This window comes from Myxozyma melibiosi (genome assembly GCF_037950935.1).
Source record: "Myxozyma melibiosi strain Phaff 52-87 chromosome Unknown BZA70scaffold_1, whole genome shotgun sequence".
Classification (NCBI taxonomy): Eukaryota; Fungi; Ascomycota; class Lipomycetes; order Lipomycetales; family Lipomycetaceae; genus Myxozyma; species Myxozyma melibiosi.
The window spans coordinates 2,240,457-2,258,567 of record NW_027042915.1 but is presented as its reverse complement, the minus strand read 5'-3'; the positions used below and the strand labels follow the sequence as shown (position 1 = coordinate 2,258,567).

Genomic DNA, 18,111 nt, shown 5'->3' with positions numbered 1-18,111 from the left:
TTCTCGGCCGCTACAGTCCTTGAGCTGCGTGGCAGAGTACACACAGTTCTCGGTCTAACGTGGGAGGACACGTTGTGGCGGTATCGCAGGGTATCTAGAGCCTGACAAACATCCGCAAACAACGCGGGTACCGAGTGAGCATGCAGATGCTTGGGGAGATATTCCCTTGCCGGCTCGGTACTCTGCGTGACCGCCCTTAAGGTGCCTCACTGGCGCTGTTGGCCGGGCGGTCAATCTGATGAGATTCTTCTTTAGCCAGGTTGCTCATCGGATTCAAAACGTCTACGTTGTCGCGTCTCTCACACATGCGCGCTGGCACGCCGCGCCGTCGCCCGGAGCCCGTGGCGACGGAGTGTTGAAGAGAGTCCGCGAGACCAACCGACTTGTCATGAGGGGGGCCATTCGGCTGGAGACTTCCGACGGCAAGTCGAGCGGATCATGCGACAACATTGACAATCTACCAATACGGAGACAGTTCTTGAACTGTTTTCTGGATGAAGTCGGGTTTTAGTGGGTATGGCGACATCGAGAGTCCGCTTGTTCAACACAAGCGGCGTCGCAGAGTCCCACATAACTCTTGTTCTTGTTCTTGAACAAGAGTATGCGTAACGCATTCTTCCTGATCCTGGCACCAGCCGCTCTGCGCGCGCTCTTCCTGTTCTGTCTTTCCTGTCTGTGCTGGGAATGTGTCTGTGGGCCTTTCTACGGTGTGACGGGGTTACTGTTTTCTGATAGTGACTGACGGAACGGAAGAGTGTGAGCGGAGCGGTTTCGTATTGTAAAACCCCAAAGAAAAAAAAATAAATGCTCTCTTGATGTAGATGATTGCTAGCAGCTTTGGTATAGTGTATGCAGAATTTGATCACGATTCGTGATGGAACAGCCGGTTAACCATTGCTACCGTCAATTCGTAAACCATCATATATTTTTAAGTAGATTTAGAACAGACTCTACCTATCCTCTGGCTCTAACAAGAGACAAGCATCGAACGTTGAGATATCTTGGTGTTGTTCCTGTGATGTCTGCTCGCGCGCAGAGTCAACAAACCCCTTACCCTAATGTAAACAATACGCGTCTTGCACCACCGCCTCTCTTCCAGATCAATATATATCATCAGATTTCAAATCGACATAGATATCTCTGAATACACTGTGGATACTTTTTTACGATGTCGGTCCAACGTTCTCACCGGGCATCTCGTCCGACAACACCGCTCCGCCGCTCGGTGTCTCGCCCAGTCAACCCATTCTCGTCTGCCTTCCCGCTGGAGGCGCTGAAACCTCAGCTGTCCGAGTTCAGCGACGCGCTGGCTGATTTGGATACGAATTTCCAGTATCTAGATTTGATGCATGAGAATCTTGCGCGGTTTAGCGAGAGTTTCGCGGCGTTTCTGTATGGGCTGGAGGTTAACGCGTGGTGTGTTGATTTTCAAGAGGTGTGCAGACAACTTTCAAAGAATGGGTTTATTTGTTGATATATTCAAGCGCTGACTCTTTGGATGTTTTATAGGCACCTACTTCGGACTCTTTTAAACGGTCAAATGAGCATGAGATATTGTTACGTGAGTGTTTACACTGCTCAAACGTTACCTAGTTGGACCGTTACTAACTCGTATTGCTATAGAACAAGGCGCGCTGCTTTCAGAAGAGAGTGCGCTCGACCTAGAGCAGACCTCAGAAGAATCCGAGGAGACAGAGAGACAGACTTGCAGACCAGGAACTGCCCGCCCGACGGGCACAAGAAAGCGTGCTCCGCTACAGTCCAACACGCGTAACTCATCGAACGTGCCTACGAAAGCAAGAACGGCAGGCGCATCGACAGGCTCGAACACTACGGCAAACGGAAAATCTCAGCAGCCGAGAACCGCACTTTCTAATTCGAATCGCGCGATTCCGACGAGTACAAAGGCTCGAATTCATTAGTGGAGAACAGAAGTGTGTGCTATGTTTGTATGGGTAGGGACGGGTTCAGTTTGGCTTTTAGTTTTAATATATTCGACGTTCACGGAAAGAGGTAGCTGCTGAACACTTATAGCGACTCGATCTTCTTGACGAGCTCCTCGTGAGTCTTCTTGAGCGCATCAAAGTCAGTAGGCTTCTGGGGCCATCCAACGCCGAGACCTTCGGCTTCGGTGGGCTTCGGGATGACATGGAAGTGCACATGTTGAACAACCTACATAGTAATCAGTCAGCTCCTTCTCAACGCATATAGTCCGATTAAATCGTAGGTAGACCTACCTGATGAGCCATGGTGCCATTGTTCTGCAGAATGTTGTACTGGAACGCATCGTCAGGCGTAGCTCCGAGAGCAAGAGCTATCTTCTTAGCCGCAGGGATGATGTCACTGAGATAGTCATCGGGGATCTCATGAAGCTTTGCGCCGTGGTATTTCGGAATGACCAACGTGTGTCCCTCCGAGAGAGGATTGATGTCTAGGAAGGCGTAGACCTTTGACGATTCAAACACTTTGTAGGACGGGATCTCGCCTGTAGTTGATCTGTTAGTATCCTGGATGCTTCTGATCTGGGCTATTGTACACAATTACCCTTGATAATCCGGCAAAACAAGCAAGAAGCGTTCAACGACATTGTGGAAGTAGTAACGAAGAAAGATATGCGATCTGATTCGATTGTGCCTCTGATCCGGATCGATGGCGCATGGAGCAGAAGTCGGGGAACCATTAGCTGACAACACAAGACCCAACTGTGCTTACGATGATCAATCCACCTCGAGGCAATGGCGATGGCAACTCTTCACTCAACCAGCTGATCCCTGCACCATCCCACATGGTCTCGGGAGTAGTTGAGCCTGGATCTGATGATAGTTCTGATAACTGCGCTATATGCCTGTGTCCTATTCCGGTAGCCAAGCTGGCGCGGACGCTGCCTTGTCGGCATATCTGGGACTTGCCATGCATTCTGCAATGGCTTGAGATTTCACCAGAGAACGCGTGCCCGCTTTGCAAAACCGAGGTGACTGAGATCAGTTTTGAATATGAGGGATCTGGACAGCAGTATATTACCATTCCGGCGTCGGTATTGCGAGAGGACTCGCAGAGCTCACATGAAGAGTCGATACGAACGCGCCGACGACCGCGAAATCGACGCGACTCGAGCCGGAGGAGGACCTCAGAGGAGCCTGCTTATGATCCTGATCTTCGTCTTGAGGTTATGCGTCGTCAGTTTGTTTACCGCAACTCATTAAGAGCATGCCATATCGGTACAAACAGCTACACGGGCTTCACGACTCTGTCGCCAGGTTTAGTCGGTAGATCTCTGGAACTGCAAAGTCGCGCCCGCGCATTTATCCGGCGCGAACTGTTGGCCTTCCCGTTTTTGCTATCGAGTGGCTCTTGCGAAGCCGCGCCGTCGCTCAAGCCTTCGGTAGAGATCGACGCATGCAGGCGGATATGCTACATGCTACAGGTAATTGATATTCAGTGCGTGCGAGGGTTCAAGCTGGCAGTTGGGGTTCTGTCGGATTACTTGGGACCGATCAACTCGTCTATACTCATACATGAGCTTTGCTCGTTTTTACGGAGTCCGTGTCGGACCTTGGCGGAGTACGATGATATTGTGCAGTATAAAATCGTGGATGGCGTGAAGGATGCGGCGTCGCGGCGGCAGCGAGGCGAATTCGGGATTCCGCTCTGTCAGATCTCTAGAGAAGACATCGAGCGGAACCTGCGCAGTCTACGGCTGGACGTGCTGGCCGATGTTCCCGATGCGTTCAGTGCGCTACAGATGCAGCGGAAACAGAAGCGAGAACTGTTCAGGCGGCGGTAGAGAGGCGGCGTGTGTTTTGTGGGGTTACCGGCGTATTTCTGGTAGTTCTTGAATTCGCACAGTGATTTGTTGTGAGTCGCTGGATGTACGATATTGTCGCAATAGTAATGGTAGATGTAATTGACTGTACGGATGTGTATATATGAATATAATACGATAATAAAACATTTGTAGCAGCGGTTTCAAATATGCTGTGTGATCAGCCGAGGGGCAAAAGCGAAGGAAGGTTCATTTTACGCGATAAGCCGCTCGGTACACATTTACAGCTGATGTGCAGCAGCCAGCGGTTCTTCTAACTCTCGCCGAATCGTCACATTCCACAGTTTTATAAAGCACATAGAACCAACTGTGCTTGGAATATAAACCAAGAGAGATATATTCTACGGAGAAACTAGTGCTAACTGCTTGAATCCACGAATATCCTCAAACTGAGGAGTTCTTAGCGGCGTACGCGTCCATCTTCTAATCATCATCAAAACACCCGAACCAAGGTCGCGGGCAGTTACTGTCAAAGATGCTGTCTCTTTTAGGAACAACAATTTTGGAGAGCTTGAGTATGTACTAATTGAGCTACTATGTGTTTTTGTGTTGATGAGCATTGAAAGCTAATCTGGATTGTTATGCAGGTAAACGACAAGAGACAGACTTCAACGGGAACCCAGAAGGTATGATTAAATACCTGCTTCGAGACTGTAATCAGTCCGACATCTGACTGGTTTAAATATAGACGATGGGGTCAGTGATCCAAGTCAGCAAGAGCAGTACTCCTCTTGGGCTCTGTTCATCTTGATTGTGCTCTTGATCGGATCGCTTTGGACAAGTTACTATCTGCAGATTCGCAAGATCCAGAGCGTACACGAGACAGTGGTTTCCATTCTTTCGGGTAGGTTTGCTGAGCTGCTGGGCTGTAATTGGTTCGCTCTGACGTTTTGATCTACTTAGGAATGGTTGTTGGACTGATCATCCGTTTTTCGGCGAACCAGTATATTCGCGATGCGGTCTCATTCAAGTCGTCGTTCTTCTTCAACTTGCTTTTGCCTCCAATTATTCTTAACTGTGGTTATGAGTTACATCTGGTATGCGTGCGCTTGCAGCTTCTTCCTTATGGTTTTTGAGTGTACTGACAAAAGCTAGGCCAATTTCTCAAGGAATATAGGTACTATCTTGACTTTTGCATTTGCTGGTACCTTTGTGTCAGCAGTAGTCTTAGGGTAAGTGCTTCTGGTTGTACAGTATAAGAATCTACAGCTGATGATGATATTTTCAGATGTATACTGTACATATGGGCATTCATCGGCCTGGAAGGTCTAAACATCCCGTTTGTGACCGCGCTTGGGGTTGGCGCAACACTCTCGGCGACCGATCCGGTTACGATTCTATCGATCTTCAATGCCTACCAAGTTGATCCGAAACTATACACGATTATTTTTGGCGAGAGCATGTTGAACGATGCTGTTTCTATCGTCATGTTTGAGTATGTGCCCATGAATACGTTTCCAAAGAGCTATGCTCATGCTGATATTCGTGTTTGATTCTAGAACGACACAGCAGCTGCACGGTGAGGCAACAGGAATACGGGGAATGTTTGCGGGTATTGGCATCTTTTTGATGACATTCACCATATCTTTACTTATCGGCGCCATCGTGGGCGTACTGACAGCCATGGTTCTGCGCTATTCGAAAGTGAACACCTTCCAATCGATCGAGACCTGTCTTATCATCCTTTTTGCCTACGGGTCATACTTTTTCTCAAACGGGTGTCACATGTCTGGCATTGTATCACTGCTTTTCTGCGGTGTCACTTTGAAGCATTATGCGTACTTCAACATGTCGCGACGGTCACAGCTGGCGGTCAAACTCATATTCCAGACGCTCGCTCAATTGTCAGAGAACTTTATCTTCATATACTTGGGTTTGTCGTTGTTCACTGAGGTGACGCTGGTATATAAGCCCGTTCTGATCGTGGTGACTATGGTATGTTCCTCCTTCTTAGTCTTGTTAGAAGTGGTATGAGAAATTACTAACCGGCTTATCTTTGTTTAGGTCGGTATCTGTGTTGCTCGATGGGCAGCCGTTTTCCCGCTCTCAAAGCTGATTAATTTTGTATTGCGAGCGCGAGCGCGTGCTACTGGAGGAGTCCAACCAGAGCAACTGTCGCAAAAATACCAAATAATGCTCTTTTGGGCAGGATTACGCGGCGCAGTCGGTGTCGCGCTCGCGGTCGGACTGGAAGGCGAAGACGCGGATGCTCTGCGTGCGACGGTGCTTGTGGTGGTCGTGCTGACGGTTATAGTCTTTGGCGGTACGACTGCTCGGATGCTTGAGATTTTGGGCATCGCGACCGGCGTGCCACCCGAAGAAGAGGACGACGACGAGTTCCTTGCTAATCTGGGCCTGGGCCTGCCGAGCTTGCTGTCGCCGATACCCAGCGGGAATGTGAGCACTTCGAACATTGCGCCGCAGGGCCGGAGCGGCTCTGTGAGCGCAAGTGGGAATGGGAATGGGATCGTAGGATCGGGTGTGAGAGCTACGGAAGACAATTGACGGGAGAAATGGTTAACTCAGGGAACAGGATGGCTCTACAAGGTAGTTGGACCACTGTAGTGCATCGGATAACCAGATGAAGGTCGGACGGCTAGAGAAGCATGGTAATTCGGTATAGAGTGTCTCTCTAGACCCAGGAATAGATCCTTGAGCATATGAATGACATGTTAATTGGGTTAGGGGCTACTTAATGATTGGCGCTCAGGGTCTACCGGTGTTTCGGGGTGCAACCTGAGCCAAGCTCAGTGTATTGGATGATAGCCAGGCGCGAGAGGAATACAATTGCACCAGCGATGCATTAAAACAACATGAAAACTCATAGAAGCATACAGACAGCAAATGGTGCATTCATCAGCCTAATCAGCGGTCTGGCTGCAGCAAAGCTCGGTCAAGGTACGTGCAGCAGAGAGCCGCCGACGTACCGTTTTAGGCCTCCACGGAGCCGCACGACTTCCAGGAAGCCGGTTCGTCGCATCTCGTCGGCCTTCAGATTGCTGCTCTCGTTCTATACTCATTCAGGCATTGCGAATAGCTGTCTGATTGCTATAACCGTTGCTAGTTGGTTTGTTTGTGTATCTATAATACACGGTGAGATCAACTTAGGGACTCAACTCGCTTCTGAACGCTCACGCGTAGTGTTGTATCGCGTTCGGCGCTGCTGCTTCTTTTTTACACAACACCATTGGATGCGCTTCTCTACACGCTCTCTATAGCTTCCCTTTCTCGCTCAATCTCCCTCACTACTTTTTTTGCTCCTAGCTGAGCTTCAAGTCTAAATGCTGTCGTCACTGCTTGCGGAGACGACGAAGGTGCTGGGTGAGCAATGAACTTTTGGCAGCTTCGATCTGGATCAACGTGTTTTTCTAACAAGACCTGCCTTATAGTAAAGCGCGAAGGTGACACAGATTTTGAGGGATCTCCTCCTGATGGTAATCTCATATATCAATGCTTTCTAGGTGCTGGGTTGGTGTGGGATAGCTAACACCTGTTGCCGCAGATGACGCAGCCGATCCCTCAAAGCAGGAGCTCTATTCGTCATGGGCGCTCTTGATTTTGATTCTTCTGCTGATCGGCTCGCTCTGGACAAGCTATTACCTCCAAGTTCGCAAAATCCAGGCAGTGCATGAGACTGTGGTTTCTATCTTCTCAGGTAAGTTGAATTGTTGCTAGCATACCTTGTATCGTCAAGAGAATACTCATCAACCCTTGTCTGTAGGAATGATTATTGGCCTGATTATCCGCACTCTACCGGGTCATTACATTCAGGATGCGGTATCATTCAATTATACCTACTTCTTCAACATGCTATTACCGCCCATCATCCTCAACTGTGGTTACGAGCTCCATCAAGTACGTGTGACACCCCCGTCGGACATAGGAGCAAGCACTAACCATTTTTCTTTCTCCTCAACCAGGCAAACTTTTTCCGGAATATCGGACCAATTCTGACGTTTGCGTTTGCGGGAACATTTATATCGGCAGTCGTCCTGGGCTGTATTATCTACATCTGGGCATTCTTGGGTCTCGAAGGTCTGAAGATTCCGTTTGTCACGGCCCTCGGATTCGGCGCTACACTTTCCGCTACAGATCCCGTCACAATTCTCTCAATTTTTAACGCATACAAGGTTGATCCTAAGCTGTATACTATCATCTTTGGTGAAAGTATTCTGAACGATGCTGTTTGTATCGTTATGTTTGAGTATGATCTCACCCCCTTTCTTTTTAATGACTGGCTCTTGTGAATGTACTGACGGATATTCAGAACCACGCAACAATTCCACGGAGAGTCTGCTACATTTACAGACTTGTTTCGCGGAGTCGGAATCTTCCTTGTGACATTCACTATCTCGCTGCTGATCGGCGCTATCGTTGGAGTCATGACTGCATTGATTTTGAAGCATTCGCAAATTCGGCAGTTCCAGTCGCTTGAGACTTGTCTGATTCTGTTGTTTGCTTATGCTTCTTATTTCTTTTCCAACGGATGCCACATGTCTGGTAGGTGTTTTGTTGCTCTAAATTCGTTGTTGTTGGCGTAGACTAATGAGCGAGTAGGAATTGTGTCCTTATTATTCTGCGGAATCACACTGAAGCATTACGCGTATTACAACATGTCGCGACGAACCCAGATCGCCACCAAATTCATTTTCCAGACACTAGCTCAGCTTTCGGAAAATTTCATCTTCATCTACCTGGGTCTTTCGATGTTTACAGAGGTCAAGCTTGTATATAAGCCTATGCTGATCATCGTTACCGCTCTGGGAATCTGCGTCTCACGCTGGGCGGCTGTATTCCCTCTCTCAAAGCTACTGAACTTTGTAAACAGAGTGCGGGCGCGCGCATCGGGACGTCCGGCGCCGGAGGAGCTGACGAAGGAATATCAGATGATGCTGTTCTGGGCCGGACTACGTGGTGCTGTAGGCGTTGCTCTGGCTGCGGGATTGGAGGGCGAGGATGTCAACTCTTTGAGAGCGACGGTGCTAGTTGTTGTCGTCTTGACTGTTATTGTGTTTGGCGGTACTACTGCACGCATGCTCGAGATCTTGGGCATCCAGACGGGCGTCGAGCCCGAGTCCGAATCTGACGACGAGCTAGATGTTGAGCTAGGTCGCAAGGCAGCGTCTATGCCATACGCGTTCACCGAGAGAAGAGGCACAGTCCGTCGCGTGTCGGACTCCAAGAGCCGAAGGTCTCCCGATACGACCACGCCTGCTCAGTTCGGAAACAGCCTGGCTCCTGAGCCGGTCTCACGTTCGCCGCGCGGGTCAATAGGAGAACGGAGCAACGATGGCGAGCGCGAGCATCATCCGTCGTTTTCAAGGACCACTTCTATGGATCCCACCGGTGGAGCGAGCTCGACTAGTAACGGATCTGTGTTATCGGGTGCACTGCCTAGCTTGCTTTCCCGCACCGCAGAAGATCATGCTCGATGGTTTCAGGATTTTGATGAACACGTGAGTTTCCCCCCCTGCAGTTCTAATTTCATTGTAAATCATCAACTAACTTTGCTTTTTTATTCAGGTTCTGAAACCCGTTTTGCTTGATGCATCCTCTGAAGCCTTAACACCGCCAAAATCGTCCGGCTCTGGAACCCCTACAAAGTAAAGCAGCGGGAGAGGGGACGGGGATATTTTGCATGCAGCGGAAGGAAATACGGTGGACATGTACAATTTTGGGTGCTGTCTTTTTTTGGTTTATTTATTCGAGTCCTTCTTGTGTTTGAGATTACGGCAAGTAAGATCAAGAGGACTACTTAGAACTAGATGGTAAACGGGCGAGCAAATGTACTTAGCATCCGGGAGATATGGCTTGTCCGGCTTTTTTTTTTTTGTTTTTTAATATTATTGTATTCTTTTAGTACGATTACTTGCTTTTTATGTCTTTAGGTACTTTTAATGTTATTATTTCTTGGAATCCACCTGAGTCAGGCTCGGTTGAAATGACATTTTTGCTTAATTTGGAGTGCGTTTGTCGTGGCAGGTAGCGGTTAAGAACAATAGCAACGCAAACAATCGTAATTCGGTCAGCGCCTATTCTAACCTGCTCTTTTGCAGTATATAAAGAGACGTCCACGACTCTAGTTTTAAAACACTTTTATGACTTCCAACTGTGTGTATAAGAAATCGGCAACTGCTGACACTTTACTGAGATATGCAGAACTGCTCCTATTCGCTGGGTACTCCGAGGACGCAAACCTTGAGCTCCACTCTGATCTACATCTAATCACAAACTAATGTTATCAGGCATCTAACAGAACGCCAGATTGGTAATCTGTACTGTGTTATCTAACTCTCAAGAGAATAGGAGAGCATATATGCGTACATTTTGCAGGCAGAAGACATACATCGTCTGCAGGTTGTGACGAGAGTCACTCTTTTCTGCTGCAGCGCATGCTACGCAAGTTAGAATCAGGAACTTGATCTGCAACGGCTAGTGTACGAAAAAAAAGAACTCTAGAACCTCCACATTGGGATCGAAGTGTCCCCACCGGGATCTGGAAAGGTAAGTTTCTTGGGATCTGTTGCTGCTTCTGGCTATTAGACGGAGGGACAGGGATAGTCCGAAGATGGAGTCTGCTTCATACCAGCGGCTATAGAAGCCAGCTGCTTCAAATAACCAGCTCATCAGCGTGAATGTCAAACAAAGGAGCAGCGATATATTGTCAAATCTTCGGGATCGTCGGCAACCCAGACGCCGTTGTGGATCGCTTACCCTAAGGTTGACATCTGTCCAACCTTGAGCTGTTCGGCTGTCTTTCTCATCCTCTGTCTCTTTACACATCCTATATTCATTCTTACACGCATATATGAGCTGTTTCATTAAGCTGCATAAAGCCTTCAACTTTCTGACAATTAGTGATATGCTTCTACGGAGGACAGAGTAGACAATGGAGAGAGGAGCGGACGGCAGTGGAAATTGCCTAATCGGGAAGTCTATGGGTTGTGACATTGGGTAATGCTTTCTCCACCGTATTTCTTCTTTTGCGGCTACAGCTCTTGCTCCACAGCTCCTCTACTACAACAATTGCACACATACTTGGTAGCTCCGGGTTTTTGATCATGGAAAAGGGGCATTCCAGGATCTTGTCAGTCTATATGATATGCCGCTCTTTTCCTCAATCGCAATCGATCCATAGAGGCCTTTCTCCCGGAACCCTGAGCGCAATCGAAACAGCAGAGTCAGATTAAGACAATATGATTTACGTGCCGTTATTTGTTACGAGCTTGATCTCGCTGATGATGTGTGTCGCGCCTTTGTTCTGGCATATATCCCAGCAGAACACGGCAGTGCTCTTCCTCATCGGCTGGACAGTTCTAGGAAACCTCTGCGTGTTTATGAACTCGATTCCGTGGGGAAATCCTGATGTTACAACGTACTGGGACGGTAGAGTCTTTTGCGATCTTCTGACGAGACTGCAATTGATGGCGAGCATGGGGACCACTGCGTCGCTGACCACGATCTCGCGCAACTTGTCCCGGATCATGTCTGGCCAGACGTCACTGGCGCCGACGCCGTCCGAGAAGCGCTACGAGCTTTGCATTCAGCTCTTTTACTCGTTATTTCTTCCAGCAGTGCAACTGCCGCTGTATTATATTTATCAGTACAACCGATACTTTGTCCTCCAATACACGGGGTGCTCTTCATCGGCGGATGCATCATATGTTGATCTGCTGCTTTCGATTCTCTGGTCCCCTATTCTCTTGCTTACTGCTACCTACTATTCGGGTAAGTCTTCTGTGGTTGAATATATAACTATATCTGCTAACTTTGAACAGTGGTCACTCTTTTCTACTACGTCAAGCGTCGTCGCGAAATCAGCTCTGTGCTGCGAACAAGTTACTCAGGCTTCACCACAGCTCGCTTCGCGCGCCTTTTGTTTTTCAGTTTGTCGATTATAATAGTGGCCTTGCCACTTTCACTCTACGTGCTCGCGCTCAATTTGAATAATGGAATTCGGGGCTTTTCGTGGTCATTCAATCACGCGCCTGAGATTCGCGACATGATCGTCATCCTGCCGTATGACAAGCCCCGGTTCGAGTTTTATCTATATCCGATCCTCGCGTTTTTCCTCTTTGCTTACTTTGGATTGGGTGCCGATGCTCTGAATATGTATCGTCGATTCTTGAGCCGGGCTGGATTGGGCAAACTGTTCCCAAATTCACAGTGGCTTAACAGAGGCACGGTGTCTACGTCAGGAACATACGTGTCCCAAGGCTCGGTGACGGACTCTTCTAATGCAAAGAACTCAAATAACGTGACCATGACAACAAGCACGCTCTACGGCGGCACCAACAACGAAGTCTCGCATTACGACTGGAGCTCGCCGTTCAACGACGATCTGGACGTGGACCTCGAGAAGCACGCCGCGAGCGACGTTGCGATCGTCGCCGGCGAGCGGTTCCAGTCGGTGAGCGAGTCTACCGAGTCGGACGATATCTCGTTCAGCAACGCGGCTGGATATCCGGAAGAGGGCGTGGTGAGGGTCAAGTACGAAGTTCGCGTAGAAAAATAGTGCTTCTTGACTTGTTTTGGAGCAGGTTGATTATTTCCTTTGTTTGGCAGTTGATACCTTTTTGGCGTAATGAGCACGTGACTGTGTGGATTGCCGAATGCGTCGACTTGGTCTGCACGGGTTGCCAGATCGCGAAGGAGGGGTTTGTTTTTGTTGCGCGTGTGTTTGGCGTATGTTTGTTTTCTATATTGAATATACACATCTCGATTAATGGTGATTACGGAGAGTGTTTTTGGTGAAACCAAGCAGAGAGCAGATCGCTGTTTGACATCACTGAGAAGAATCAGCGGAGTTCTTGAGCGAGCGCGACTGTGATGAGGTTCAGGAATCACGTATGCGTATGCTTTAAACATATAGAGATCAAGGAAGCGGAGAGATAAAATTTAAAATACACTGAAAATACACAAAGCCGATTAAGACGACAACGCGGAAGTGGATCGAAGCTGATCCGAATCAAACAGCTTCAGACGAGCGACTCTAGCGAGAACTTGTAAGCTAAGCTCTCTCCTCCTCCTCCTCCTCGACAGCTTCAGCGTCGTGTTCCTCAACAATTTCTTCTTCCGCTTGTTGGTTTTTCCTTGATGATGAAAGCTTTGAGATGTTTCCTGTATGATGCAGAAAGTTGTACAGGGGTTAGCCGCAGAAAGAGGAAAGAGGAAGGAAGGAAAGGGAAATGTATGGATGAGGACTTACGCTGAACGAGCTGAAGGCGATAATTGCGCTGGCCGTTGACTTCATACTGCGCTAATGAAGCGTCAGCTTCGACACAAACAAGGTCTCTGCACAATTGTAAACGCATGTCAGTTTTCGCACGAGAAAAAAACGCGTCACGTCATTAAGAAATGGAAGGCGTATAACGAACCCCTTCTGAATGTGATCCATCACATATTCAACACTGTTGAATCCAAGAATGGAATACCACGACGTCTCGTTGCGACTGCCGCGCACGGCAAGACTGTAGCGGACGTATTCTCTGTCGGCGCTCGTAGTGCGAAGGTCGGGGGTGTTGCCCATTCTGCCGACTAAAATCATTTTCGCGATATCGCTGCGCGCAGCAGAAGCAGAGAAAAAGCGGGCTGCAGCGGGGGCACCGCGAAACAGCGGTCTGAATGAAGAGATGGCGTTCATGGTGTGGTGTATGGTGGGATGGGGTGTGGGATGAGAGGAAGAGCGCTGCGAGCGAAGGGCGGAGTGAAATCGATCGGTGAGCGCTGCTTACGACGATCGAGGTGTTTGTATCGCTGACTAAATTCTGACGTCATCTTAAAAATTAGTCAAATTTTTTTTCTTTGCTCGTTTTTGCCTCTTCTCAGTTCAGCAGCCTCGCAAATCCAGACCACCTTCGTCGCCTTCTTCCACTCTCTCGATCGCGTTTATGAGATTGTTTTCGCTCTTCACTTGCCAGGTAAGTCTCTTCTTCTTCTTCTTCTTCTTCAGCGGCCTTGTCCCTGTTCTCGCGCTCTTGTCTCTGTCCGCCCTTGTCTCCTTATTGGCACGCGCGCAGAACAAGCCGTCCGCCCACCAAAAAAGTTCGTGGCTAATTTTTTTCTCCTCTGCGCAGGACTACTTATCAGGTTCGTTCTTGCCTCCGCTCTCCTCCTCGGCCCGTCTGTTTCTTCTCTAGACCTTCGCATTGCTGATACTGTTGTCCGGAATAGACCACATTTGGAAGAACTCCCATTTATAAACTAGAAAACAGCTATGTTGCCCCGTTTCTACCGCCCGTTCTCGCTCAAGGCATCGATCAGCCAGACCAGCAGTCTTTCTCGAAAGCTCGCCTTTGCCTCCACGCCCCTCACTGTCCGCTGCTTTGGCTCGGTCTCTCTTCCCAAGGCCACCTTCACTCTCAAAGATGGCCCCGTTTACACCGGCAAGTCTTTCGGCGCTGACTCCAACATCTCTGGCGAAGCCGTCTTCACAACCTCCCTTGTTGGATATCCCGAGTCAATGACCGACCCTTCCTACCGTGGCCAAATCCGTATGTCTTTTTCTTGTTATTCTTGACGTCTTTCGACAATCTCGGTCGTCAATGCATGCTGACTCAAGCATCAGTCGTCTTCACCCAGCCTCTGATTGGAAACTACGGTGTCCCCTCCAACGTCCGCGACGAGTACAACCTTCTCCGCTACTTTGAGTCTCCCAAGATCCAATGCTCCGGCATCGTCGTCTCTGACTTCGCCGCCGAGTACTCCCACTGGACTGCTGTCGAATCTCTCGGAGAGTGGTGTAAGAGAGAGGGTGTTTCCGCCGTCACTGGCGTCGACACGCGTGCCATCGTTACATACCTCCGCGAGCAGGGATCTAGCTTGGCCAAGATCACCGTCGGAGAGAAGGAAGACAACAGCGAGTTCATTGATCCCGGTAAAGTCCACATGGTCTCGCAGGTGTCTACTCCCGAGCCGTACACCATCAACCCTGGCCAGGACATCAAGATTGCTGTTCTCGACTGCGGCGTGAAGGAGAACATTATCCGTTGCCTCGTCAGCCGTGGTGCTACTGCCACCGTTTTCCCCCACAACTTCCCCATCCAGGAGGTCGCCAGCCAGTTTGACGGAATTTTCATCTCCAACGGCCCTGGTGACCCTATCCACTGCTCGGAGACCGTCTACAACCTGAAGCAGACCATGGATACCTTTGCCGGCCCCATCTTTGGTATCTGCCTCGGCCATCAGCTCCTGGCTCTTGCCGTCGGCGCCCAGACTATCAAGTTGAAGTACGGTAACCGCGCGCACAACATTCCTACCTTGGACGTCACCACCGGCCAGTGCCACATCACCTCGCAGAACCACGGCTACGCGGTCGACGCCAGCACTCTCCCGAGCGACTTTGCCGAGTTCTTTGTCAACCTCAACGACCGCTCCAACGAGGGCATGTACCACAAGTACAGACCGATCTTCTCCACTCAGTTCCATCCCGAGGCCAAGGGCGGTCCATTGGACTCGTCCTTCTTGTTTGACAAGTTCTTGGAGGACATCAAGAAGTACAAGGCCGAGTCCAACTACGTGAACGTCGGTGCTGTTGCCGAGCCTGCTGTTGCGTCGGCTTCGTCTTTGTAATGGACTGATGCCTTTCAACCCCATCAGACATGAAATGATAACGTTGATTGATCTATCGGCTGTCGCTTTCCCTTTTTATATCTGTCGTTTGTTTTTCTTCCTCGGTTTTCTCAAGATCTGTAATAATATGTAGAATCAGAAAAGTTCTTCCGCGCTGATTGAATAAACACGCGTGCTCGATAGCGAGTGTCTGTTTTTCTTTTCCGTCTCTTGTCTTTTTTTTGTTTAATGTTTTGCGATTTTAACAATTAGGAAATGGTTTATTTACTGTGTTTGCATTCGGCGCTTGTTACTCGTTGTTAGAGATTATTCGTTTTGTGTTTCCACTTCAGTTTATCATAATAAATTCTCTGCTTTTCTTTTTTATATTTGCTATGTACATTTGTCGATCTCGTTCAGGAGACTTTCCGGGTCTGGTCTTTTCGCAACCGCGTCTGGCGTGATTCCGTTGTTTAGTAGAAACTCTTCGGTCGTGGGTCCTATTGCGGCGACTTTTATGCTGCTGCTGCTGCTGCTGCTGCTGCTGCTGCTGTTTGTAGTCGCTTTGATCTCTGCGATTGTCTTTGCAATCTTTGATGCTCCTGACGGAGAGAAAAACACTGTCCATACCTCGCTACTACCACCCTGAGCAAGTAACTCCTTCAAAACCCCCTCCGAACCAGCAACATCAGACGACCTGTAAACAATCTTCTCAAGACACTCGATCCCCGCCGCCTTGAGTTGTTTCGGAATAATCAGCCTATGCGTCTCGCCCGTGAAGAAAACGCAGCGGGAAAATTTCTCCGCCTGTGCGCATATGATTGTTGCGAGAATGCTGCCGTTGCCGGCATCAGCGCCGCCGAGGATGTTTGTGAATCCGTGGGATTCGAGGAGCGAGGCTGTTGCGGGGCCGACGGTGAATGTGGGTAGCGAGAGGATGTATGTTCTTGTCGAGTCTACGAGCAAAGTCAGTATCAGAGAAGTAAGTCAATTCACGTAGAGAAGCAATTTCGCACCATCAGTGAGCTCGTCCAGAGCAGAAGCGATAGCTTCGACTGCTCTCTGAGAGGTTATGATCAACGCATTGACAGGCTGCGAGACGGCATGCGAGTGCATGTCCTGGATGTACGTCTTCAACTCATCCTGATCGACAAACTCGTGCGAAAGCACAGGCACAAAAGCAGAGCTGTATGAGCGCGACGCAGCAGAGCCCGCGTAGGGGTCTAAACTCGAGTCCGGACTTGGGTTTTTGAGGTATACAAGCCGTTTGGACATGAATCTGATGTTGGAGGTCGAAGATGACGTATTCTTCCTTTCTCAGGGCTTTTGGCGGCGTTCGGCGCACGGCAGCCGAGCCGCATCACACTCGTCCTCGGGGCAGATAATTCGGTTCCTCAGATCTTTTGGGTGAAATTCTCTCGAACAGGTCCTCTGCACTTCTTGCTGCTGCTGCTTCTTACAATCATGCCGTCGCCTGAGTTTATAGCAAAACCCCCGGACGGCTTCTCGTTCCTGTCCATCGTGCGCGGGTTCCAGCTGACCCTCTTAGGTGCCTACCGGGCGCTGCAGAACCCTGATCTGCTACGAGCAAAGTACTACAAGCAGGCCCTCTACGCAGTCCTGATCTCGCTCGGTATCCAGCTCGTGATCTCGGTCCCGCTATGGATTTTCAAGATCTCTTTGCGTGTCTGCATCTGGCTGTTCGATACCGCGGACGACACCGACGCTGTCGCACGTGCGCTGTCGATAATCAAGAACGTCGAGTTCGTGGAGGAGCACGTTATCAACTTGAGCGGGCTTCTTATCGGTCTCATGCGCTATATCCGGCCAGAGATGGACGAGATGTTTATGGAGTCCATTAAATTTATCGATAAGGTGTATTTCAACATGCATCCCGAGAAAGCAGTCCCCGCCAAACTCGCAGACGGCACGCTCACCGACGGTCCTTCTCGCTTCTACGCCCCGCTGTCGCAGTACACCTCGACCTCCGCGCGCGCGCTCTCCAAGAAACGCAACATCGAGGCAAAGACCGAGGCCGAGACCGACGATCTGCCCGCAAACAACAACGCCGCGCGCTTCGTGGCCAGATACGTCCGCCGCTCGGTGTTCTCGGTCGGCATATACTTTCTCTCGTCGATCCCCTACGTCGGAACAATCATCCTTCCCATCGTCTCGTTCTACTCCTTCCGCAAGACCGTCGGCGTCACCCCTGCTGTTGTCGTCTTTGCCTCCGGGTTGTGTCTTCCGCGTAAGGTCTTAACGCGATTCATCGCCGCCTACTGGGGCGGAAGAAGTCTGTGTCGCGAGCTACTGCTGCCGTATTTCGCACGCATCCCCTTCACCCGCCGCGAGCGCGAGCAATGGTATCACGCCCGCGAAGGCGTTCTCTTTGGTTTCGGATTCGGCTTTTATTTCCTGCTGAAAATGCCCTACATTGGCGTCCTAATGTACGGAATCGCAGAAGCCTCGGCCGCGTACCTCGTCACAAAAGTCACTGAGCCGCCACCTCCCCCTTCGGCTGTGCTGGAATGGACGCAGACTCAGACAAAGTGGAATAAGCGCGAGAAGATGCTGTCGAATGGGATCGTTGAGAGTGAAGGGTTTAAGTCGGTTGGGCTGCCTGGTGGTTGGGGAAGTAGTCCGGCTGAGGTTACGAAGCCGTTGGCAGAGAGTGTCAAGGAAGCAGTTGGGTCTTCCGTGTCAGAAAAGAAGATTTCTTAGGGTGTTTATTGTTATTT

The 18,111-nt window shown here is 49.6% G+C and overlaps 10 protein-coding genes across 10 annotated transcripts; 7 read left to right on the top strand and 3 right to left on the bottom strand.

Moving 5' to 3' along the window:
• Nucleotides 1-1,112: 1,112 nt before the first annotated feature.
• On the top strand, nt 1,113-1,970 carry BZA70DRAFT_272545 (putative DASH complex component Dam1). Its single transcript, XM_064911678.1, has 3 exons — nt 1,113-1,435; nt 1,510-1,561; nt 1,624-1,970. Exons 1-3 carry the CDS (start codon nt 1,169-1,171, stop codon nt 1,920-1,922), a joined length of 618 nt encoding a protein of 205 aa, XP_064770973.1. The 5' UTR covers nt 1,113-1,168; the 3' UTR covers nt 1,923-1,970.
• Nucleotides 1,971-2,635, bottom strand: BZA70DRAFT_272543 (hit family protein 1). The gene is made up of 3 exons (XM_064911677.1): nt 2,545-2,635; nt 2,238-2,485; nt 1,971-2,172 (listed from the first exon to the last, which is right to left on the bottom strand). Exons 1-3 carry the CDS (start codon nt 2,585-2,587, stop codon nt 2,029-2,031), a joined length of 435 nt encoding a protein of 144 aa, XP_064770972.1. The 5' UTR covers nt 2,588-2,635; the 3' UTR covers nt 1,971-2,028.
• Nucleotides 2,636-2,661: 26 nt separating this feature from the next.
• BZA70DRAFT_272542 (uncharacterized protein) lies at nt 2,662-3,993 on the top strand. Its single transcript, XM_064911676.1, has one exon. It carries the CDS (start codon nt 2,714-2,716, stop codon nt 3,782-3,784), a length of 1,071 nt encoding a protein of 356 aa, XP_064770971.1. The 5' UTR covers nt 2,662-2,713; the 3' UTR covers nt 3,785-3,993.
• A 73-nt stretch (nt 3,994-4,066) lies between these two features.
• BZA70DRAFT_272541 (Sodium/hydrogen exchanger family-domain-containing protein) lies at nt 4,067-6,750 on the top strand. Its single transcript, XM_064911675.1, has 8 exons — nt 4,067-4,338; nt 4,411-4,449; nt 4,512-4,667; nt 4,727-4,860; nt 4,919-4,995; nt 5,052-5,258; nt 5,323-5,758; nt 5,828-6,750. The coding sequence occupies exons 1-8, from the start codon at nt 4,299-4,301 to the stop codon at nt 6,326-6,328; spliced, it is 1,590 nt and encodes a 529-aa protein (XP_064770970.1). The 5' UTR covers nt 4,067-4,298; the 3' UTR covers nt 6,329-6,750.
• Nucleotides 6,751-6,816: 66 nt separating this feature from the next.
• BZA70DRAFT_272540 (Sodium/hydrogen exchanger family-domain-containing protein) lies at nt 6,817-9,701 on the top strand. Its single transcript, XM_064911674.1, has 8 exons — nt 6,817-7,144; nt 7,213-7,257; nt 7,326-7,478; nt 7,545-7,678; nt 7,744-8,027; nt 8,091-8,323; nt 8,381-9,279; nt 9,347-9,701. The coding sequence occupies exons 1-8, from the start codon at nt 7,105-7,107 to the stop codon at nt 9,428-9,430; spliced, it is 1,872 nt and encodes a 623-aa protein (XP_064770969.1). The 5' UTR covers nt 6,817-7,104; the 3' UTR covers nt 9,431-9,701.
• Nucleotides 9,702-10,897: 1,196 nt separating this feature from the next.
• Nucleotides 10,898-12,512, top strand: BZA70DRAFT_30433 (pheromone A receptor-domain-containing protein). Its single transcript, XM_064914771.1, has 2 exons — nt 10,898-11,551; nt 11,602-12,512. Exons 1-2 carry the CDS (start codon nt 11,020-11,022, stop codon nt 12,336-12,338), a joined length of 1,269 nt encoding a protein of 422 aa, XP_064770968.1. The 5' UTR covers nt 10,898-11,019; the 3' UTR covers nt 12,339-12,512.
• A 1-nt stretch (nt 12,513) lies between these two features.
• BZA70DRAFT_272536 (uncharacterized protein) lies at nt 12,514-13,490 on the bottom strand. The gene is made up of 3 exons (XM_064911673.1): nt 13,201-13,490; nt 13,032-13,117; nt 12,514-12,943 (listed from the first exon to the last, which is right to left on the bottom strand). Exons 1-3 carry the CDS (start codon nt 13,464-13,466, stop codon nt 12,834-12,836), a joined length of 462 nt encoding a protein of 153 aa, XP_064770967.1. The 5' UTR covers nt 13,467-13,490; the 3' UTR covers nt 12,514-12,833.
• A 150-nt stretch (nt 13,491-13,640) lies between these two features.
• BZA70DRAFT_272530 (carbamoyl-phosphate synthase-like protein arginine-specific small chain) lies at nt 13,641-15,760 on the top strand. Its single transcript, XM_064911672.1, has 2 exons — nt 13,641-14,316; nt 14,391-15,760. The coding sequence occupies exons 1-2, from the start codon at nt 14,040-14,042 to the stop codon at nt 15,392-15,394; spliced, it is 1,281 nt and encodes a 426-aa protein (XP_064770966.1). The 5' UTR covers nt 13,641-14,039; the 3' UTR covers nt 15,395-15,760.
• Nucleotides 15,761-15,766: 6 nt separating this feature from the next.
• On the bottom strand, nt 15,767-16,691 carry BZA70DRAFT_308720 (Hem4 uroporphyrinogen III synthase; the record flags this gene model as incomplete). Its single annotated transcript, XM_064914864.1, has 2 exons — nt 16,390-16,691; nt 15,767-16,329 (listed from the first exon to the last, which is right to left on the bottom strand). The coding sequence occupies exons 1-2, from the start codon at nt 16,646-16,648 to the stop codon at nt 15,767-15,769; spliced, it is 822 nt and encodes a 273-aa protein (XP_064770965.1). The 5' UTR covers nt 16,649-16,691.
• BZA70DRAFT_272528 (uncharacterized protein) lies at nt 16,692-18,099 on the top strand. Its single transcript, XM_064911671.1, has one exon. The coding sequence runs from the start codon at nt 16,838-16,840 to the stop codon at nt 18,092-18,094; it is 1,257 nt and encodes a 418-aa protein (XP_064770964.1). The 5' UTR covers nt 16,692-16,837; the 3' UTR covers nt 18,095-18,099.
• Nucleotides 18,100-18,111: the final 12 nt, after the last annotated feature.